Below are 24,118 nucleotides of genomic sequence, written 5' to 3'. Positions count from 1 at the left end.
CAGAGCTCTGGGATGAGCAGGGTGAGCTCCTCCTTTTGTGTTTCTCTTTGAAACCCAACCATGGAGAATTCAGATTTAACTCCTGGCTGTCTTCCTAGGACATATGTTTAAATGTTAAGTCCATGCCATGCTTGACTTATGAGGGTGAACATCACTTTCTTTACTAGGTCATAAGACAAACTTGCTACACATTTCCATGCACAATGAGGAAGAAATTCAGTTAACTACTGGCTAACAGAGCTGCCAATGAAAATCTGTATGCCTACCTTCAGCTTCACAATTTAATCTGAGTTCCAACTTTCTTGTGTGTCATAATACTGCCTATCTCTTGTGTCTGATATGAGGGTTCCATGAGCATGAATATAGAGTGTTTGGAGCTGTTTAAAAATATTAGTGAATATTTATCAGTGTGTAAGCATGCCAGTCTCGGTGGTTTACATGTGCACTTTAGAACCCAAACAACTGTTGGGCACTGGTGGCTCATGCCTATAATCCTAGCTTCTCAGGAGGCTGAGATCTGAAGATCGAGATTTGAAGCCAGCCTGGGCAGGAAAGTCTATGTGACTCTCACATCCAGTTAAACACCAAAAAGTCAGAAGTGAAACAGAGCTGTGACTAAGGTGGCAGAGCACTAGTCTTGAGCAAAAAAGCTAACAGGACAGACATGATGTCCTTTAGGACTAAAGGACATCATGTCTGTCCTGAATTCAAGCCCTAGTGCTAGTATACACACACACACACACACACACACACACACACACACACACATACACAAATAAATAATAACAACAAAAGTACCATGATCACCTGTGAGGCAGACAAAATTATTCCTACTTTAGCGGGTATGAAATCGTGCTCAAGGTTAGGCAGGGATTTGGTGGTTGGCAAAGAATGCTGACTCCAGAGCTCACACTCTACCTTTCTGCTGAAATACTCAATAAAGAGTCAGTATTATTGTAAGCTATGTTTCTACCAATGCTTAAGATATCATTTCTCCTTTTAGAAGGGGTTCAGCGGCCAAAATTATGGTAAAAATCTTTAGGAAAGGTAGTTCCTGATGTTAACACAGAGGTGATAAGGGTGTTGTAACAGATTTCAATAAAGATCTGCAACTGAAACAAAAGTTGGCCTTTCCTTCCATGACTCAGGGGTTGTGTCTGTAAATAAACCTGTAGAAATGGCCGACTGCAAAGACATTATTTTGTACCTGGAGGAAGAACAATCCCCAGGTTGGTCTCACCAGGCGAATAAATGCAAAGTCCTTTTGTCACCTGAGCAAAACCAATTTTCGTTGTCTCCTCTCCCAGTTCCTTCTGGGACATTACTGCTCCGGCCACTGGCCAGGGTGGTGGAGAGGGCAAGGCACCTCAAGACAGTCCTTAGGAAGCTGGTGCTCGATAGCTCCCAAGATATGAAGCCTTGTTTGTCCCTTTCATAGCACGGGATATATTTAGCTTTTGGACATAAGCCAGTGGCAGTCACGCTGCTCAGGCTGGGGGTTGTGGGAAGCTGTCCGATGAGCAGCTGTCCCATTCCTTCTGCAGAACAAAGCACCCATGTTCTATAATTACCCCAGGAAAAACCAAGAAAAGCTTCCCATACAAACCTCAAAATTCAATTAGTGCTCTGTTTTTGTGAGCCTAACCTCAAAGACAGATGCAAGCATAGCTTCTGACCAGCAAAACAGTTCTAGTTTAGAAAAGCTGGCTGCTCCCAGATCATGGATTCTCCTTTTTTCTCTTGTGCTAAGACTTCCCTGTCATCTAGTTGTTTATACACCTTGGCTTGCCTGGAAAATTTAGGAGCAACTGTTCTGGATTTCATTTGGTTGTCTGTATCATTGACTGGCTGAAATGTTTGGCAAGTAATTGGGCCCATTTTGGGGTGTGTGTGTGTGTGTGTGTGTGTGTGTGTGTGTGTGTGTGTGTGTGTGTGTGCATAAACAGGACAATTCTCTGACAGTCTTTTCCCAGAACGTACAAGAATACACGTGATTAAACCTGGTGGGAAGCTGTGAGACAGCTGTCTGACCTCAAGGCTTACTAAGCCCTATCAACAACAGGAAGAGTGAATTAAGAATTCTGCCAAGGGAAACCACTGGAATAGTCTTTTCTTACTGTCAGTTCCATGTCTTCTTCTTCTTTTTCCTTTGTGGGCTTCTCTGGTTCTTCTGGCTCCTTCTCTTGGAGATGGATCTCTTGGGCCTGAGTCATATAAGGCATGTCATCTTTGTTCTTGAACTCCAAGCTGAGAATTGAAGGAGGAAGTAGAATTCCCAGAATTACCTAAAGTAATAATAATGATAATAATAATAATCACATTTAAAGGATTACGATTAGGATGGTTGCTTAGAATCAGAGGGCCTCTGGTGTATATGTGCGCATGTGTGTGAGTGTACACAGGTGTTGTACGCTCTGGGTGGGGACCTGAGCATCTGAATAAACACATTTATGTGAAGAGGGTTACTTTGTCCCAGCAGAGAAATTTTTATTTTCCTCAAACACACCTTACCCTACTAGTACCCATTTGTATGGGAGAAAAAAAGAGGGAAAAAAGAGATGTTATTCAAAGCAAAAGCAGGAAAGATTCACGATTTCCATTTAGCCTTTAAACAGCATTTGGCTAGTCATACATATGTCTACTGGCATTCGTTTGCTAGCATGTCAAGTATAGCTGACGTGTTGCCTGATTATCTCTGTGAATTAATATTGTTGTGTGTGAAAATGGTAACTTGAGTGAGAGAATGAGTGGGGTTGGAGATGGGGGAGAATGATGGAAAAGGTGATACGCATCAAGATGTGTTGTGCTCATAAATGAATAAGTTGAACTGAAATGCCTTTATATCTTTACTTAAAGATAATTTAATTTTTAAACTTCAGTGAAGAAATGAATTGTCAGTTGTTCGAAGCTGACCCTGAAAGAATACATGTAGGAAAGCATATTATTTACTGTAGAGCATTTGAGACTGTACAACAGAACCCCTCTCCCCACCAGCTCTGTATTCATCCTTGCACAGAAACTTTAGGAGGGGCAGCACAACATTTCGTTCCCATATAAATACATGTGCATCTGAGCATCTGTATGTGAGGAGAACCACCAAATGTTCTCCATTGTGATTGAGCAAGTGTGTTTCTGATTGGGAACAGTAATGTCTGACTTGTGTTTCCATGACTTCTCATACTTCCCTCAATCCTAGCATGATTCTTGTGAAGATGAGCCTCTCTGAAAACACTGCACCAAAGCAAGGGGCTCAATGAGATAATGAAGGGTCAGTAAAAATGATGCTGAAGAGCCAGGTGCTAGTGGCAGACATGCCTGTAATCCTAGTTACTCAGGAGGCTGAGACCAGAGGATTGTGGTTTGAAGCCAGCCCTGGTGGGAAAGTTGGTGAGAATGATCTCCAATAAACTACCGAAAAAGCTGGAAGTGGAGCAATGGCTCTGCTAGCCTTGAGCAAAAGAGTTCAGGGACAGCTCAGGCTCTGAATTCAAGACCCAGGACAAGCACATACACACAGAAAAAAATGATGTTCAAAAGTGAAGTAATTCAGGCTCAGAGACACAAATGGTGCATGCTTTCTCTTATATGTGGAAACGAGATCTAAAAAACACGATATGCACAATAACATATTCAGGGCTCAATACATTTATACAAAAACAGACTAATGATAGACTTGGGAGAGGAATCCAAAGGTGTAATAGCTAGTGAACTGTTTATCAAAATGAATACAACGAAGTGCAAACATGTTTTACTGGGAGGAGGACAAAGGTGGGGGCACACAAGTGGAAGGAAGAAGGGTGAGCAAATGCAGTCATATTCAAGGCACATTGTATGAAAGCTGAACTATGTAACTTGAAGAAAGGAAAGGGAGGAGGAAAATGGGGAAGAATGGAAGAAGGGAATGACATCGGCCAAGGAGCAATGTACTCATAATTGGACTTATGGGATTGTAACCCCTTTGTACAACTACTTAGTAATAATAACTTAAACAAATGATGCTCAAGTTGTGAGACAGGGCTCAAAATGCTCATGGGGACCCTAGAGCAGTCAGGGCAAAGGAACAGCAATGACCCTGAATTCTGGCAGGTCTATGGTGGCTCAGGTGGCATGCTGGCAGCTTCTGGGCACTTGACACCCTGTCCTAAGAACTAGGACCTGTCTTGGCTTCCTGCCTGTAGCCAAGATTGGCAGTCACTACCATGCGTCTGTGGAATGTTGTCCATGACCCACTTTATAGAATGCTTCTGTGGCTTGGGCTGGACTGGGGAAGAGCCTGGGGAAGGATGGAGAAGAATAGGGAGTGTTCAATACAGCCGTGGTAAAAAGGTAAAAGTTTCAGACTCACAGGAAGAGTAAGTTTGGAGATCTAATGAATGACGTGAGGATTACAGGTATAATATCATATTGCATAGTGGAAATTTGTTAAGAGAAGGTTGAAAGCTGGGGATATGATTCAATGGCAATGTGAGTTTTGATTTCCCTACACCATCAAAAGAAAAAGAGAATAGATCAGGATTATGTGGCAAAGTCTTGACATAGAAATGAACCTCAGTTTTATTTTATGAGAAAGTTTAAAATGTTCTGAAACACATCTGGTCAGAGCATGGTCTTACAGCATGTCTTATAGCACAGCCACAGGTCAGGCAGCTACATGGTAAATGCTGGCCTGAGTGAGAATCTTCAAGCAAATGGCACAAGGACCCGTGGTACCTATACATGACCTTCACTTTTGGATCTTTTGAAAAATACCAATAGTAAGCACTATCTTTAGAGATTTGGGATAGGGAAATGTCTCAGCATCTATATGAAAATAAAGATACTTCACAAAAAGGTTTGATGAACATCTGCAATTAAGCACCATATCCTTGAGATAAAAGAGCCCCTAATGCCACTGCAGATTTTTATGTGAAGCCCTACTCCCCTAGACTTTCACAGGGCCTTCTTGGGCAGGCTGACCTTGAGGCCTGAGTTCTTGCGCATGCGAAGCCGGCCCATCCACATGTCGGTGAGTAACATCTGACTGCACGTGTGTGCAATGAAATCACGGTGCTTGGCAGCCACAGCCAACTGCAGGCACGTAGCATTGCTCCAGTTCTTCAACTCATATGTCAGTAGTTTCATGGCCAGCTGCTCATCCTGCTTATAGGACTGGTCCAAAAGTTCCACAGCCAGCTGGCCAAAGTCTCTGAAAGAGAGAATATGTAGAAGAGTCCTCAGACCAATGTGGAGACTTACACCTACTGGCTAGCTACAAAGGGTAGTTACTGTGTGTAGTTGTTTCATTTGAGGTCTACTCTATTCATAAATCCATGCATCCAACATCCACTATATGTCAGATCCTATGTTGAGAGATCTAAGGATGGAAGTCAAACAAGGAATGATCTCTGCATTCAGGACTCCAAATTCTAGGCATATGAATGATCTAGGAAGATCAGTCAATGATGAGAATGTAGTATGTCTTCTTACTGTAACAGACCTCATGTGGAAATCCCAACCTGGCTAACCACAACTGTGTGGTTTTACTCAAGTTACTTACTCAGCTCCTCATTTCCTGAGTTGAACAAAGTGCATGATAACAGGACCTCGCTCTTAGGGTACCATTCTTTATAGCAATATGCACAATAGTGGTTAATCGTGCCCAAAGTCTGAGTGCACTGTTGGAATGGTACTGCATCCCCTTAAACTTTTATGGCATCCACCATCCCTTCTCCCTCATGTCCTCCCCATTTCCTGGCCAACCTGGAGTTGTGGTTCAGCTCCTGAGAAATGTCATCAACCATGTCGTTCTCCGAGGCCTCATGAGCCATGGCTTTGCAGAGTTTACAGGCCACCAGGGCCTTGGCCATGGCCTCCTCGCCATGCTGCCAGAAGAACAGGGCCATCTTCTGCCTCTTCATGAGGACGGCCCACACCATCAGCTCATGGAAAGGGAAAGGGAAGTGGTTGATCTCAGGGTCATCCAGATCAATGTCCACCTCTTCTTCACGCTTCTTGGTGGTCTTCCTTCCTCTCCTCAAGGGAATATCATCCTGCAAGTTTAGAGAAACACACCCAGGCTGAGTTGCGAATGAATCAGTTCAGTTCATTACTATGTATTGTATTTCTTCCACTGGTTCACTTCTTGGAGCAACACTGAAATAAACCAGAGCCGCTGCTATTCTTAAAGAACTCACAAGCGCATCTATGGCTACTTTTAAAATAAGGCAAACGCATACACATGTCTACGGGCACATGTCAGTTTATACTGCAGTTAAAATTGTTATTTTTTTTTAAGCCAGGTATAGTGACTACATATAATCCCAGTACTCAGAGGTGGGGCAGATGGAAGAGGTTGGTGAGTTTGAGACCAGCCTGGACTATCAAGCAAGACCCTGTCTCAAAAATGATGAATATACACATATATGCATATATATGTATCATGATTTTTTTCTGTTTGTTTACTTTGTCTAATTTTTAGCTCCTGTAGGTAGGGCTGCTGGTGGACAGCACTACCCTCCTGCCGAAAGATCCAAGGATATTTTCTATTTTGTTTGCATGTATGACAGCCACCATTTGAAATGTAATCTGTCTCAAGTTTGTGCATACCTATCAGGGGAATCTGTGATGTAGTTCTGGCCTTTGAATCCATTGCCACTGTAAACACCCATGACTAGATTTGGCTTACTGGAATTTATATGCTTGTTTTTCAAGTTCATATTTCAAATAGGATTTACTTATTTATTTTTATATGTTTGCAATGCTAACAGAAATTCATGATGGAAATGTTAGAGCTACTGATGACCCTTGTAAATCTATACTTATTCTTTTACATTAGAGGCATATATTAAGCCTTCCTATGGAAATGAAGTCATTTCTTTTGGTGGGTGCAGTATTGGAGTTTGAACTCAGGGCCTCGTTCTTGTCCACCAGGAGCTCTACCACATGACAAACACACCTCAGTCCTTTTTGCTTCATGCTATTTTTTTTTAAATAGGACCTTGTGGTTATGCCTGAGCTAACCTGACTGCAATACTCCTATTTATATTTCCTGCATAGCTAAGAGGAGCAGCCCATGCCACCATACCTAGTTTTGATTGGTTGAGATGGGGTCTTGTGAACATTTTACCTTGTCTGGCCTCAAACTAGGATTCCCCTGATCTCAGCCTCCCAAAGTAGCTAGGATTACAGGCAAGAGCCACTGTGCCTGGCTTCTTTTTTTTTTTTTTTTCTTTCTTGGTTCTATTTTTAAATGTGCAATAAAGTGAATAATTGACACTAATACTTTGAGCAAACACTTACTTCCATTCCCAGCAGTTTCAAGGCTTTAGGCTGTTAAAAAAATGTGAATAAAGTTAGATCTTTCTTTCATCAAAGTAAGAAAAGAACTCTTATGATATTGTAAAGAAGTAATTTAAGAACTCTATTGTACCATATTGCACTAATTTTATTTCACTGACTAAATTACCCACAGGAGGAATCTATAATAGAAATTTTGGAGGATCATCAGGAATCTGTGATTTTTTGGTAAATCATATTATTTTAAGAAACTGGAGAAATTTAATGAGATTGCCTAAAGGGGGAGCCTGAAGGTTCATAATTTTTTTTAGACAAAAATTTCTTTTACCATCTAGTAATTGTTAAGCTTGGCTGACAGCTCCATTATATCCAGTATTTGAATGCATTCTATGGTCTGATTGTTCCCCTCACCACATTCACACATTAAAGTCCTAACCCCTAAAGTAATGGTATTAAGATTGGTATTAGGAGGTTATTGGTTCAAGAGGAAAGACTCTCCTGATTGAGATTAGTTTCCTTATCAAAGGGGCCCTTGGGAGCTTGTTTGTCATTTCCCCCATACAAGGACATGGTGAAAAGATGCCATCTATGAATAGAAAATGGGTCCTCCTAGTATAATGAATCTATTGGTAGCTGATCTTGAACTTCCCAGTCTTCAGAAATGTGAGTGAATTCATGTTGCTTATAGTCTTTTGTTATAGCAGCCTGAACACACTAGGATGGACAAGCAACAAAACATTCCACCAGATCCAATTTCTGATGAACCACTATTATCTGGAGATGAGAATTGTTCAAAAATTTATGTTTAGATGCTTCTTATTGGCCTTCTTATTTCCCTCTGCTACTGCACATCGTGGCAAAGGGGAGTAGCCAGAAGGCATGTGCTGATGGTGGCACAGGAAATGTTGGATACCGGGCAGTGGTACTGGCCATCTGAGAACCTGAAGGTACAATATATAAGGCAACTCAGTAAGTTACAGAATTTTATTTTTTTTCAGCAAGGGAGCTACAGAATTACATCTAATGATCAGGAGCACAAATTCTGTGCTTCTAAGTTTTTATACAGTGATTAGATGTCATCTTAAATAGTAAGGTTACAGCAAGTATAATTCCTCAATTTTATTTATTTATTGTTTTAGTAGTGGGCTTGGGCCTGGGCATTGCCCATGAGCTTTTGTGCTCAAGCTTTTAGCACTCTACCACTTTGAGCTGCAGCTCCTCTTCTGGTTTTCTGATTGTTAATTGGAGATTTCCTGCCTCAGGTCTCAGCTTCCTGAGTAGATAGGATTATAGGCGTGAGCTACTAGTGTCCTGCTAGCTCCTCAAAATTTTGTAACCTATCTTGTCACCCTATTTCTCTGCTTCAGCTTCGTAAATTGTCCAAAAATCTGTGGATTTCTGTCCCTCACAGTTACACCTTTTGGTGTTTCCAAATGTCTCTACTTGTCCTAAAAAAATATTTTCACAATTATAAAACCCTTTGTTCAAAATAAAAGTCAACAGAATAAAAAAAAAGGAAACTGAAAACCATAAAAATAGCATTTAAAAATTTTTAAAGAGAGAAGAAAAAGAAAAGAAAAAAAACTATGCCCATCTGCAGCAAGAACAGAAGCTCTCAAAAGGTCATCCATGAGAAGTTCCCTGAGAGATACTTTGGGAAGTGGATAAAGTTCAAGTTCATAGTAGTAGGATAGCATAGTGCAACTGAGATCTCATTATGTTCACAGTAGCTCAGGCAGTTCAAAGCCCTAGGGAGCAAACTGCTAGGTGCCTCTGCAGGAGTAAAGGAAGGCAGTTGGACCCAACTTGACTACTTCATTAAGTCCCATTATTAGGCATTTGCAGAGAACACACACACAGACTGACAAAGTTGGGCACCAGTGGCTTGCACCTGTAATCCTGGCTACTCAGGAGGCTGAGATTTGAGGATTGCCGTTTGAAGCCAGCCAGAGCAGAGAAGTCCATGAGTGAGACTTTTATCTCCAATTAACCACAAAAAGCCGGAAGTGGACCTGTGACTCAAGTGGTAGAGCCTTGAACACACAAGCTCAGGGGTAACACACAGGCCTAGATTTCAAGGCCCAAGACCAGCAAAACAAGCAACCCCTCCAACCCCCCACGTCCTAAAAAAACCCAAACCAAACCGAAAAAGACAATTTCATTTAAGAATGTCCTTCAGGGACATTCTTATTAACCAAGGTATATTTCCACCTCCTGTCTCATAGGTGTTTTGATGACCAGCGCAGGGGGACTTATGCAATTTCAGGGATTGGATTATAGCCACTTATTTTTCATGGAATATAATTTTTATTTGAAGGAATACTTGGTAGACAGATTACAGCTCCTTAGATTTGGACATTGGGCACATAGTTTTGGAATGAGCCTAATCAAGTCATCACTTCGAAGAAAGCAACTGACAGTATTGCCAAATTTTACTTTAACTAAAAACATGTGTTTTTGCTGTTGGGTTTTTTTTAGTGGTTTGGATGAAGGAAGAAGGGAAGTTCCCTCTTTCTCAAGTAGTCTCCTCTTTGAAGATAAAGAAGCCACACCACAACTGTCTCACATTCTAGTCCTCCCAGGAGAAACCCAATAATGTGTTAGAAGCCTCACCCTCTTGGGGCCAAAGAGATTATGGTAGAGGGTTCTGAAGCGCTTGCGCGTGTAGTTGCAGCGGTAAGCCCCGCCCATCAGGTACTCAATCACCAGGCCAATGTCAATCAAGCTGATTCTGTAGTCTGGGGGCAGGTTTCCCTGTTGGGGAAGAATGGAACAAACAAACATCCAAAAGATAGGGTGGTTTACTAGTGGTTCCAGTGTGCGTTCTGTAACTATTTTAGAGTAAAAAATATGATGAAAAAAAAAGAAACATATGAATATATTATTATGCTGGTTAATTAATTCACCTTAAAATAGATCCAACCGAAACCTGGATATTCTCGCTTGGAAAGAAGAATAAGTTAAATAAGAAGCTGCAGTAACCGTCGGCAATAACAGAAAATCAAAATATTTATTCAAGTCTTCAGCTGAGGAGAAAAAAAACCAGTGTAGCAGAAAGAAACACAAGGCCAGATATGGCAAATGCCACCATTCCCAGCCACCAGGTTCAAAGTCCCCGAATGTTTCTAGGTCCCACCCTGTTTCTGGCCCAGGTTTGTTAGCACCCTCTGGCAGGTCATTCCTTTTTCTCCCACTTACTAAAGGAAGACTCCTCCCTGAAGATTAATGCCATTACCAGAGCTGAGAAACTTCCAACTTGGGTCTTCTTTAATCCCCAACCCAAGGAATCAGCCTGTTTTTCAGAAAAGAGAACTCCATCATATTGTCATGATGGAGATGTATATGAATTTCTCTTGTGCTTAAAGAGAAGTAGGGAGGGACAGAAGAAGACATGTTGTCAATGGAATATTCTCCTAGGATTAAAAAGAACTTCCTCTTTTCTTTAAAGTAGAGTAGCCCTTTGTAAAGACTGGGAGTTATGGTGTATTATTTATTTAATTTTTGTGGCATTAAGGGGCCTTGGTCTATCTTCTCCTGGGTTTCCTTATATAGGTACAAAAAGCAGGTCAGTTTCTGTTTATTGATTCTGGCTCTGGGATTGAGCTGGTGCTGTGGGAGGTCAAGGCAAAGGTGGCTCCATCTGTGGCACTTCCAGAAGTGCAGCGATGGCGTCACTGTTGTCCAGCTGTCACCATCTGGATTCGCTCCTCCACATAGCAAAGCGTCTGTACATGCATGGGCAGCCATGGAACAAGATAGGAAGGCTAGTTACTGTCTTGAGATTCTAAAAAGTTATGAGAACCTTGCTTTACTTTATCTTGGCAGAACAACTCACACGGGTTGCTGTGCATGGTCTTTGTCACTTCACAGAAGAAGCTCCTTATCTATAGTGGTGTTTTTCTTTTCTTCTTTTTACTACCAAAGTTGTTTGAGGGTATTAGAATAATCTGGGAAGTTGGTGAGTGCACAGAGGACTGGATCATTTTCTGCTTACTTTATTGGACTTTAAGCACATTTCATGGTGGTTGTGTTACTCATTGAAGACTGTGAAATGCTTCTCTATTAAGTAAGTCTCCAGTAGCCAAGACACTCTACACTGGGACATTCAGAGTGTAAAACAGGAATCCCTCATCTCTAGTAAACTCATTTCATTCTTTTGCTGAGCTGAAGGTAGGTTTTCAGTCATCCTTGTTCAGCCTTCGCATGGATAATTGAATTCATTAGAAGATTTGAGGGTTCAAAGGTAGAGGTAAGCCACGTATCCTCTAATTAAACCTATAGCTTCAGGGTGTTCTTCATCTTCAAAATCCTCGTATTTCTCATGCCTCATACAGAGCCTGTGAGAGGTAGGCATATGTAGAATGTTTCTCTGTTGAGAATGTAGTCCAGGAAAATTGAAATTAATTGCAGTGATTGGAAAGCAGTCTGGGTTTGAGGATTTTGGGTATTGTGTTTTCAGTAACAGAATGAACTAGCTGCAGTTTCTTAGTCATACCTAGTTCTAGTTAAATCCCTGTACGTGGAGCTCGATGGTGATGCTCAATGTGGCAGGAAGGATGTGATGGCCATTGGAGCAGAGTCTCAAGTGTGTGGGATTCCATCATTGCTCCTTAGACTTTCTTCCTACCCTTAGAATTAATTAGCTCCCACTTCCTCCCACTGGGGTCTGCAGCTCCATGCTGGGGGCCGAAGTCAGGTTTGGGGACCTAATGTGAGGCTACTGAGAAAAATGGGACTCTGTTAGAGCTATCACACAGGAGACATCAAATGTCTCTCATCTTTGACCATGGTTCATCAAAGCCCAGCCTGAGGTAGATGGAATTAGCTGAATTGATCTTTCCAAGAAATGTTCTCTGCCCTTGCTCCTCACTTTCCTCAGAATTTCAGAATCTCCTGCGTCTGGAGATTGTTTCATCAATCTGATCAAGTCAGCCAGTGAAGCTGTCCTCCGGCTGTTGACAAAGATCCATTGCCTGACTTGGTTATAAAGTATGACTAAACTACCTTACTTATGTAACTGAAATCACTTAATAATAAAATTAAATTTTAAAAAAGCATTTGAAAGGGGATAAAGGGAAAAGTTTAAGGCAGTTAACTTTTCATCCAGTGCCCTTTCTACAAAAATTGAACTGGAGTTAGAAGGCATTAACCCATCCAACTGCTTTTCTTCACTAGTTTTGGGGAAGTCTGTAATCTCAGAGTTTCTGTAGACCCAGATCTACTGGACATTAAGAAAAGTTGCTATTTCAATAGTAGAAAAGTCCAGCATAAGGGTCATGTCTGAGTCAGTCATCTCATATGGATTTGCCTCCAGTAAGGATGAGTTCAAAGGATACTCACTCATCTCAGCCTTGTTATTTTCCTTGGCATTGCAAAATAGGCATGGTAAATAATACCATCTTCTAGTTAGCCATGCTGGGCTTTTCTCTGTCCTTCATGAGCCAGAGGATTTCCTTCAGTGCCTCTTCCCAGTAAGAGGGGACTGAACCCCATGGCATCTCTGATTTTAATGCTCAAATACCAGCTATGAAAAGTATGCTCAAATGATTTGTTGTGATGCTGTGAAAAGGCAATAGATGCAAGTCTATGAACTTGTACCCACTTCTAATCTTGTATGATGTTCCTAAGTTTACAACCTAGGGGGACAGTGAGCTTGCTACCTGTGTAGCTTGTTTTGAGAAAGTGAGTCATGAGCATCAATTTGAATTCTAAGAACAAGATACTGATACTTCCCAAACAGTAATACTGAATGGAGATATTTATGCTGGTTGAGTAGGTGATAGTATTCAAATACAAAATTTAAGAGGCAAAGAAAGCATTTTTACCAAATGCTTGTATTCATAAAGGTCTGATAGTAGTATATACTTTCAACAAAGCTGAAGGAATCTTGCCTTACAAAGGTTGATTATTTCAGAATGATTTATATAGGTGGTCAGATCTGAAGCTAGAGAAAATTTAATGACCCTTTAAGGCTTTCAGCCCCTCCCCCCAAAGTAGTTTATATTGTGTCTGACCACAAGGGGGCGATGTTCACATAAGCAAAGCCAATGTGGATCCCTCTCTCACTAGTATTTATCTACCTGTTCTATTTCACCAGTGTAAAAAGGTGATCAGTGGAATCTAGGATTTGGTGGAAGGATAAGAAAATGAGAGAATCAGATGTTTTTGCTGAAATGATATCAAAGGAGGGAACTTTTATCAATTTGAACGCTGCCTTCAAAGGTGATTGTATCTGTCTCCAGAAATGTTCGGGGAAGAGCTGATAAGGGAAATCAGCATCATATTTCTTACCAGGAAGAGTCGATGCCTTTTTTGGCAGGGGGGAATGAGGGCAAAATAGATTTTATAAAATGAATATAATTGGGTATAATGAAGGCATCTTGGGACAAAACTGTTCTGGGGAGATTCTAAGGGAATAGCAGGACCTGTCTGGATGCAGTGCTGGGCTAAAGGCTTTGACCCTCTGTGGTCTTCAGACACCACAGAAAAAGCATTTGTGTAGCATCTAGAATGGTCATTGCTGGAGAGAGGAAAAATATGGAGACTTATGTAGAGACATGGCTCCCTAAAGCAAATCATACAGGGGTTGGGCTGTGGTGTGGTCTCGTCCATTGATTCTGAATAGAGCTCTCTTTCTCTGTACCTCAGTTTATACTCTGTGGGTCTTTTGACTTCTAAGGCTTCATCTACTTCTGAAAGTCCAGTTGGATGATCAGCTCCTGGCAGCTACTCTTAATTTCTGTGCTGCCAGGTCATTTGGGCAAAGACCCCTGCCTTGAAGTTCCATGGGTTGATTTAGCTTTCAGCTGGAGTTTGGTGAGTGGAACTGGGGGCAAGAGACTGGAAAGGCATCTTCAGGGATGAGGCTGTGTTCATTGAATGGTAACTCACACACCCAAAGGTAATGTTCAGAACTTCTGGAGGAGTCTTCCTTTGTTGGGGGCTTCTTCTAATGGGACGTTACAACAGACTGGAGTAATACTCGACCCACTATTCCTAATGCCTTTTCCCACCCACCCTTTTAGTCATCACTTTGGTAATTAATAAACCATTATAAATTGGACTGTGGTGTCTCCTTATATGCCTTAACAATATGTGGTAGGTCACATGACTCAAAGACTTTGATAGAGCAACTTAGGTCTTCAGGAAGATTTTTTTTTTGAACTTGAACATGTGATCTCCTATTCTCAGGCTATGCCTCATCTTCATGCCATGCTTAAGATGTCACATCTGCTCTTCAAAATGGACTGCATTCTGGATGTCAGCTCATGATACTCCTGTCAGATTCCAACTGGTTAGGGTTTTTTTTTTCCTTTAAAATGTAAAATAAGCCCTCAAAATAAGGTTGTTCTCTCCTGATGTGGAAAATGACTACAATATTTTAGGTTTGCCAAGGGAAAGGGAGGAAAAACTGTTTCAGGACAGTCTCCCTAATAAGGAAAGGTAGATTAATTTGGCATGAGCAATCACCACATAGGGTTTAATTTGGTGAAAACTCAGGAGGAGCAAAGAACTTTTTCTCATGTCTGGTAGATTAGCAAAGTCAAAATGGTAACTAATCTTAAAAATAAGAATTTTTTCAAAATCACATGCATTTAGCAGATGGGCTTATCAAAATGTAATTTTTTATCTAAAGTGTTAGAAATGTCTCTCTCTTCCTCTGTCTCCTCTCTTCCCTCTGTCTGTCTGTCTTTCTCTCTCTCTGCCTTTCTCTGTTTCTATCATTTCTGTTTATATCTTGCATTCTGCAGGATGCTGCTTGAGTTTTGCATCGCATAAAGAGGAACTTTAAATGATAATAATTTCACTACTACCTCTATAGAGTACTCCAATACCACCACCCTTGTTTGGTGGGGGAGATACGGATAGTGGAGGAAATCTTAAGTGTTAGAACATTTGGTTTAAAAAAGAGAAACTACTACTTTAAAACATATAGAGTCACACATTGAGCAGACAGTTAGCTACTACAAATGGCAGGTTATAGTCTACAGAAAAGCAGACAGACTTGGGCCATTCGGTCTATAGCAAGAGCATCACTAACAATCAATAGATTTATGCGTGGAACAGTTCATGGAATTGGACTGGGGTGTATCAATGCAAATTACTGATCGATTGGTGAATGGCAGTTCATCTCATTTGCTCTTAGATTGCTCTCTTGATATCAATAATTTGGATCTTGAAACTGGATTGAGTGATTCTCCAAGTTCAGTGATGTTGGTTTACAGACTATTTGGGTATGGAGATGGCGTGTTGTTTTGTTTACAGTGATCTGGTAATTCCTAAAAGTTGTTCTCTGGATTTGTAAGGGTGATTTACATTAAGTTGTACAGCTGTATGATCAAATACTGTGTTGAAGGACTGTATTTCTAGCTGTGTATTTCGCTTAGTATCAGTTTAAACGTTAAGTTTTTCACAGACTATGTATATTATATGTGTATCTCCTAGAATGGTAAGGAAGCTAGTATGTTGTGTTTTTTTGTGTGCTCAAAGTTCAAACATTGCTTAAACTTCTCAAGACTTTCTTAGCTAGTTTCTTAACCTAGTTTCCAAAACCTCTGAGTTCCTTAGTGGATTAAATGGGTGGAAGTCATCTTGAGCCATGTAATAAAGTTGCCCACTGAGGTTCGTTTCTTTCTCATTAACTTTTTGTTTGTTTGTTTTGGTGTTAGTAGTGGGGCTTGAACTCAAGGCCTCGGGCTCTCACTTGACTTTTTCTTGCAAGGCTGGTGCTCTATACTTAAGCCACAGTTCCATGTCCTAGTTAATTGGAGATAAAAATCTCATGGATTTATTGAACCATGATCCTCAGATCTCAGCCTCTGGAGTAGGTAGGATTACAGGTGTGGGATTACAGTGCTTGGCTCTCATTTACTTCTTTAAGAAACACAAAAACAAAGAGCCTCATTTTCAGCTCCTTTCATCCATGGCTATCCCTTCTTTCCATCCTATAACTCAACATTCACCCTTATCACTGAACTAACAAATGGGCATTTCTTGTCTCTTCTCCGAAGGGTGTGTGTAAAGGGTGCTAACACAGACTGCTTCTCCTCATTTCATTGACAATCTCTTTTCTCAGCTAAAAGGATAGAATTTTTGGTAGGCTACCTGAGTGATTAATTTTTTTCCTTGCTTTTCAGCTAGTAGGTAAATGAATGTTTATATAACTATCTTCTTGCTCCAATATTTGGGTCACACTTAAAAGACGAAAAGTCTACTGTTAGCAAATGCTCTTTTCCCTCAAGTTCTCACCACCCTGTTCTTTCTTGTTGGTCTGTATATTTTTTTGAGAGATATTTTTAGCTAAGAAGCTTTTACAAGAAGATAAAGAAGCCACCCCAAGGGTATGTTACATGCCTTCTAATAATACAAGGGAGACGAGCAAATGCAAAAGGCCGCTCCAGGGATTTCAAAAAAGAGGAAATGATTTTGCAAAGCAGATGTCCTGTGGGGGAAGAGAAGCTAATGAGAGGGATTTTGAGCATTTATATTCAGTAAAATCTAACTGGAAAAAAAAAGGCCAGGCAGAACCTTACTGCTGGGTGTATGGGTGGTGGAAGTGGACTAGGGCCTTGAAGGAGGGCCTGGGGTGGTAGATAGTTAGAGCTGAGGGCCAAAGGGATAAGCTGTCTCCTCAGGAGGTCTTACAATCAGACACAGACATACCTCAGGAGAGGTGATAGCACTATGTTTATTATTATTTCAGAATAATCATAATAATTATTAGTCCTAGGGCTTGTACTCAACCTCAGCACTGTCCCTGAGATTTTGTGCTCACGGCTAGCACTCTTGCACTAGCAGCACAGCTTCACTTCTGGCTTTTTGTTGGTTAACTGGAGATAAGAGCCTCTCTGATTTGTCTGCCAGGGCTGGCTTTGAACCACGATCCTCAGAGTTCAACCTCCTGAGTGGCTAAGATTACAAGTATGAGGCAGCCACTGGTGCCTGACTCATGTCTATTACTTTGGAAGAGCTCATTTAATTATTTTAGAAAAGCTCAGAACTTATTATCGAACATAAGTGACAAATAGCTTGACAAAGAACATATGGAAGGTGTATAGCCCTAATCTTCTGGGTTTAGTTTCTAGGCAATTTGAATGAATTTGAATAAATTAAATGAAACTGCAAGGCATGAAGGTGGCTGTGCTGAGGACAGATGCGCTCTGAGGTTGGATTGGGGCAGATGAAGGAAAGCTTGTGTCTGGTGGAGTGGGCGTTGGCTGCATATATAGCTTGCATAGTATTTGTTTTCCTTCCTTGCTTTGAAAAAGTTTTGGACTTCCCTCATTCACACAAGAAAGTGTGCAAAGACCCCCAAAAGAGAAAGCTTTCTGGTTTTGGTCCTTTTTTGTCTTTACACTTTGATTCATTATTACCAAAGATTCATCTAGCAACCAAAAACAGGTATCTTAAAAAGAACCACAGGACTTTTGATTTACTTTTTGACGGAAAAATAAATTAAAATGTTGACAGGATATTTCAATGACTTTATATGAAACAAAGAAATTATCTTTATTTTGGACCTCATTTTTCAGATTTCTTTAAGTATGTCCTGTAGACTCTGATGACTAATTGCTATAAAATGTATGCAGCTGGTGGGGGTTGGGGGTGAATGGGAGTGGTGAGTGCTTGGTTCAGGAACCAAGCTGCCCTAAAAGATACTTCTTAGGGCAAATGAACACTTGGCTGGACTTAAACATCACATTCCAATTAAAATGAACTAATTCATCACCTTCCTCCTTGTTGTTTAAATGGGAGTAGTAACTAATGATAGTCAATTTCTACTTCAATTATAGGTTTTGTTTTTTTGTTTTGCCAGTCCTGGGGCTTGAGCTCAGGGCCTGAGCACTGTCCCTGGCCTCTTTTTGCTCAAGGCTAGCACTCTACCACTTGAGCCATAGAGGCACTTCTGGCCTTTTCTACATATGTGGTGCTGAGGAATCAAACCCAGGGCTTCATGTATACGAGGCAAGCACTAGGCCAGTAGGTCACTAGACTATATTCCCAGCCCCCAATTAGAGTGTTGTTTTTTCTTTTTTTTTTTTTAACTCTGCTGATGGTGGCTCACACATGTAATCCTAGCTACTCAGGAGGCTGATCTGAGGATCATGGTCCAAAGCCAGCATAGGTAAGAAAGTTCATGAGATTCTTATCTTCAAATAACCACCAAAAAAGGCTGGACATAGAGCTGTGGCTCAAGTGGCAGAGTGCTACCCTGCTAGCCTTGAGGAAAAATGCTCATGGACAGTGCCCAGATCTTGAATTCAAGCTCCATGACTAGTGTGCATGTGGAATATGTTAAGGCTCATAGGCCACTTACATCAATCAAAGCTATGCACCTGATTATCAGTAAACCACAGCTACCACTCTTTTATCCTTAATTAAGTAATCTGAGCTCTAATGCTAGCTCATCACTAAGCATTAAATACAGTCCTCAGCTTCCTCAGCTGAGTAATTTAGCTTTTCTAAAAATCAAATAAAGATGATGAATGTGAAAATATGTTCTGGAAAAAAAATGAAAGGTTAGAAGAATGGAATGGCACATTGCATTCCTGTCTCTTGCTCTCTGAGACTTTTGGAGTTTTCTTCCTATACTTTATACAATTCCGGAAGTATTCTCATCTCAGAAGCTAGCAAATGAAGGTGCCTCTCTTATGGTCTTTGACATTCCATGGAAAGTATTTCTCAAACAGTATGGCAAAACCAGGGGATGGCATAAATACACATGGTGGAGTGTGTGGGGGGAGGGGGGGCGGGGAGCTTAGTGCTCCACTATCCAAAAGCATTATGTCCAACAAAAGCAGCTAAAACCACAGCAGCTGAAGATAAAAGCCCCAGCTGAATTATAAGCAGAGGTATCCAAGTTACAAGACAGATGTGCACACATTGTTCAGGAATGAGAGGGGTGCAGCAGCTCATGCAAGGCAGACGCTGTCTAATCACAGGAAGCATCAGGCCAGAGCCTCCGACCTGTGGGCCAGAGGATTCTTACCTTTTTGACATCCCTGACCAAGTGGTACAATGTATTTGAGGGCCCATGTCTCTGAAAACAATAAAGAAGAATCAAATAGTTTTGCTAGTCAGGGGCTTTTATGACAAGGAAGAAGGATCTGGAAGGATAGGTCTGGCTGGTTGCAGGATGGGTAGGTCATCACAATGGGTCTTGTTCTAGTTGCTCAGTTGTATCTGAATTTTCTAAACAAATGCAGAGTGGGATTTTTGGACTGTATTTCCTCTAGAAAGTACGTTGGAGGTCCTAGGTTCAAATTTTTAAGGGACATTGTCAGCTCTCTTGACTGCTGGGCCCAGCTAAATTTGCATTCAGGGAAACAGAGGCGAGACAATTTACCCATTGGGAAAATGCTTTGGCATATTATCATTGCAGCTTCTTAGGTTTTTTTTCTAATGGGGTTATCCACCTCTTCTTTAAAAGGACAGACAGTAATTTTTTTTTAGGATTTGTGGGCTATACAGTTTTTATTTAAATCTGTTTAACTGCTTTTGCGCTGTTAAAAAGAAATAGCCAGTCAGCTGCTGGTGGCTTATGCCTGCAATCCAAGCTACTGAGGAGGCTGAGATCTGAGGATCTATATATTCATAAGTGATGTGTGTGCATATTGCACCATCTGTGGATTGGAAATATTTGGGGAAAAGTTGTAGGCTGGGCATGGGGCTGGCATGCCAATAATCCCAGCATTCAGGAGGCTGAGGCAGGTGGATCAAGAGTGTAAGACCAGTATAGGCTACGTAGTAAAATTCTGTCTCAAAAATCTCCCCCCAGAACTGGAGAGGAAAGCAAAGGAAGGAGTAGTATTGTCCAAAAAAGAAATGCAACTATTGCTTGACTTATGAAATGGTAACTCCCTCTGTACAACACTCTCATAGTAACAATAAAATTATACTTAAAAGAACTTCCCCCAAAGTAACTATATTGAATATGTACAGGCTTTTTTCCCTCCTCCTCATGATTTCCTAAATACAATATAACAACTATTTACACAAAATTACCTTTTATTAGGTACTAGAAGTGGTCTAAGAGTTGAGAAGTAAAGTGTAGAGGTAGATCTGAGTAGGGCACTATGCCATTTTATGCAGGGATATTCAAAGTTTGTGTTATGTGCAGACTCCTGGAGCCGCCCCCTCCCCCACCGGTGGATATAGTGGGATACACTCTACTCACACTAAAAAGAAAATCCTCACTGTTTCTATGAAAATAAAGTTTAACTTGGATGTTCTTTATTTTTATTTACTAAATCTGACAATATCTGACCTCTAAAACCACCATGGCAATCCCTAAGCAAATGCATAGGCACACAGGTATGTCTTGAGCTTAACCACCTACCATTCACATGACACATTCACACATCAGAACTCTTAGCCAACAGAGGGCACTATGCAGATTCTGATGTCTAACACCTGGCTACCATCAAACCTGCCTCTGAGCACAGACAAGTTACATACAGGACTTAAACTGTGAGTCAGTTTTACCATCTCTACCATGGACATAATACCACTTCATTTGCTAGGGTGGTTTGAGAGGTAAACAGTACAATATGTATAGAATAGTTAGGGTTATAGAAATGTTAGGGTTGTCATTATTTGGGGGATCCATTCACTATTCTATAGTCATTGACGTCATACCCCAGTACCCACCACACTTTATGGGTGTGCTGAGCTCTACTGTCCTTTCTCAATGGAGAATATCCTCACTTCTTTCTTTCTCTTGTCAGTCTGTGGAACATCTCTCTGTTCCCTTAACTCTCTGATTTGTATGCTGTTCTACTCTGGCTTCTTTCATACTGTAAGACTCAGCTTGACAAACTGGCAGAGAAAACAGTAGCCTGAAGCCATGCTGCTCACAACTTCCTGCAGTGGGAATGAGATGCAGCTGGGGGCTCCATTCAGCACTCACTATTGACTGCACACTGGGCAATTGCCACTGTCCCCGACTGCTTTGCCTAATGGTACGGACAGACACTGGGTAGAGGGAGGGGAAAATTATTTCTGAGATAGAAGCTTAGGTTCTGTACTGGCTTTTTTTTTTCCACTTAGGAGTTTTGAGACCCTGAAGAAGTCATCTGTTAGCCTCCACTATGGCTTAAAATTTTGTGCCTCTGCAAAACACATATTGAATTTGGTTGCCTGTATACTGGTGTTGAGTGGTGAGGCCATTTCAAGGTGATTGGGTCATGAGGACTTCCATCTTGAAAATGGAATCAGAGAATGGAATCAGGAATACAGAAGAGGCTGCATACAATATTTGCCTGTCTGCCACTATTGCCATGTAAGGACCTACCATCTGTTCCATTCAAAGGACATACCATAAGGTGCCATCTTGGCTAGAGACATCTACTTTCACTAGACAGTGAGTCTGCTGGTTCTTTGACCTTGGACTTCTAGCCTTCAGAACAATGAGAAATCATTGTCTGTTCTTTATGAATCACCCAGCCTCAGGTACTTTGTTGTAGCAGCTCAAATAGACTAAGACAACTCAGTTTTCTTATCTGTAAAATGGCCCCAAACAGTATGGCTCTTTAAGCTTCTTTTTAGTGGATAGAAACTGTAAACAAACCCACAAAATCTCGTGTTGGGTAATTCTAAACAATTCATAGTTTACATTTTATCTCACTAGCATGGGATAAGAATAAGCTTGATGGTTCTGAGCCTAACAGAATGGTAGTACAGGGAACTCAAACGGCTTCCTGGAGGATTGGTGTTGAATTGATCATTCTTTGAAAATGCCTCAAACACCCTCTGGGCTTGCAGAATAAAAATGTTTAGATTTTTCAGAGGCTTTTGGTTTTGTGTAAAAAACTAAGAATGATACCCTTAGGTGACCAGGTAACATTTTGCCTTTGAACTTGACAACTGAGCAGTTAAAACAGGTGGAAGCTTGGTGGCTTGATGTTGGTTGTCTACATAGGTCTAAGGGAACACTTGTGAAGAATGGTCTCCATGCATTGAGGGAGGGAGAGGGGAAGAGAATCACAGGCATTTGGGGAAGTAGGAGAAGGTGAAAACAAAAACCAAAATCAAAACAAGAGGAATATAGAAAGCGCCTTATCTTGGCCCTACCGTATTGTACAATTCCTCTAGTCTGGAGATGGTGAGAAAACGGTGCATGCTTACTCCATTCTCTATGAGTAATTTCACAAAATCCACTCTATCCAAAACTAGGGCGTCCAACATGGCTTGCTCCAGGGACCCCACCTGCAAATCAAGTCACTGAGTTAGTCTGCCCCAGGGACTAGGGATGTGGTTCCTTAGCATCCATCCCAACAGCTCATACAATAGTACCATGACATCCAGGTACACTCATTCAACACATCTAAGGATATGCCAGAGAGACTGGTTGTATGCTCTGGTTTTGGAGTTCCCTGTCCTGTGTGTGAGAGCCTGTCTTTAGAAACAGAAGGGATGGATCTCAAAGTTCTGTTTCTTCTCTGCCTCACTTTCTTCTTGGTCCTGAAAAGTTGCCACTGGTTACCAGGATTTCACCCTTGCAATGTTCTGTCCAAACTTCTTCAAGGGCAGTGAAGTGCTACAGTGGGCACTTCCATTTCCCTTGGGCTTTAATAAGACCCACTGATTGATTACAATAGAGGAACCTGAGGAAGCTGAGACACCTGAACACACTGTGCGTCTCTGGAGGAAAAAAATAGGCAAAAGGAAGGCAAGCTATTCTCATTTCACTAAAAGAAAAACCTCTTTTCTCATTCTACACTGGCCAGCATTTTCATTTAATTCCTTTCACAAAAGGTTCCCAAATACTTATATTCCTTGACAACTATTTCCACACTAACAGTCTAGTGGCAAGAGGACAAGCTCCTAGGACAAGGGTAGTGTTGAGAGGGTTAAGAAAGATCTGCCCATGACTGGTGTGATGCCAGGCACAGAACTCCAATTCCAGGCTTGCTGCATTGCCTCCCGTGGATGTGTGCGTATACCGTCCAATGGCCAGTTTCCCAAGTGTTTATTTTTGGTAGTGTCAATTGAGGGAAGCAAACCAAGAACAGTTATATAAATCTCTGGTTCTCTCATGTTGTCCTTTGGAAATAGGGAGGATCTATGCTCAGCCATGAGGACCAGATGGCACCTGCACAGGGAGGCCTGCTAATTCTGCATCCTGAGGTGCAACCCAGCCACACACCAACGTGGGTGCCACCATGTGGTAGCAGCAACCTCTTCCCTTTGCCCTCCTCAAAAGCAATCAGAAACCAGTAAATCCCATATGTTCCTTAAATTTTAATTCACACAACTCTACTTGGTTTCTAAGAGGCATGGGAAAGATACCATTCACACAGGGGAGTTTGCCATCCTCAGAAATCCTCAGAAATGAAAACGGGTGACTATTTGGTGTTGTATGGAGTTAGCAGGCCACCAGGGGGCAGCATTTCCCCAAATATGAAACAGTACTGGACAAAAAGGTGGTTGTTTCTTCATCCTAAGGAAAAGGCAGTCAAGTAGTTTCTTGAGCTACTCTCAAAGATTCCTTACACAAATACCCTGGCCCAAGCAAGAGGGCTTTTCAGGAGTGATAACATATACTCTACCGGCCACTGTTGCCCATAAATAAAGATCTGGCTGCGAGCGATGTCCACTCTGTTCCAGGCTAAAGCTAAGCTCAATTGGTCTGGGGCTGAGGCATTGGCTCCTGTACAGACAAGTGGGAGAAAAAAAATGAGAGAGAGAAAACAATGATCAATAATCATACCATGCAGAACCCCCTCCCCCCACCGCCCCATCCCTCTGCTATTGACTCCTCTTCCTGACAACCACACTGCACAGCAAGGTGTCTGACACTCAGTGCTACTGACATTTTGAGGAGGACAGTTCTTTGTTGTTC

The 24,118-nt window shown here is 41.4% G+C and overlaps 1 protein-coding gene across 24 annotated transcripts in view; it reads right to left on the bottom strand.

The window, feature by feature from the left end:
* Positions 1-24,118, bottom strand: part of Trpm3 (transient receptor potential cation channel subfamily M member 3) — a 298,633-nt gene that overhangs the window by 75,428 nt on the left and 199,087 nt on the right. For 7 of the 24 annotated variants that reach the window (XM_048332551.1, XM_048332600.1, XM_048332675.1 and 4 more), the window contains 9 exons: positions 23,826-23,926; positions 22,348-22,482; positions 19,265-19,315; positions 10,182-10,217; positions 9,889-10,029; positions 7,279-7,308; positions 5,740-6,029; positions 4,957-5,185; positions 2,118-2,285 (listed from right to left, as the gene is read on the bottom strand). In XM_048332551.1, coding sequence (XP_048188508.1) covers positions 2,118-2,285; positions 4,957-5,185; positions 5,740-6,029; positions 7,279-7,308; positions 9,889-10,029; positions 10,182-10,217; positions 19,265-19,315; positions 22,348-22,482; positions 23,826-23,926 — 1,181 coding nt within the window. Of the gene's footprint in view, positions 1-2,117; positions 2,286-4,956; positions 5,186-5,739; positions 6,030-7,278; positions 7,309-9,888; positions 10,030-10,181; positions 10,218-19,264; positions 19,316-22,347; positions 22,483-23,825; positions 23,927-24,118 lie in introns of those variants that run through there. The other 17 variants (XR_007208826.1, XR_007208828.1, XM_048332575.1 and 14 more) reach the window with 10 other exon arrangements.

Source organism: Perognathus longimembris, chromosome 1, assembly GCF_023159225.1.
Source record: "Perognathus longimembris pacificus isolate PPM17 chromosome 1, ASM2315922v1, whole genome shotgun sequence".
Classification (NCBI taxonomy): Eukaryota; Metazoa; Chordata; class Mammalia; order Rodentia; family Heteromyidae; genus Perognathus; species Perognathus longimembris.
Note: the sequence above shows the minus strand (reverse complement) of the source record. Positions and strands in the feature narration are given on the sequence as shown.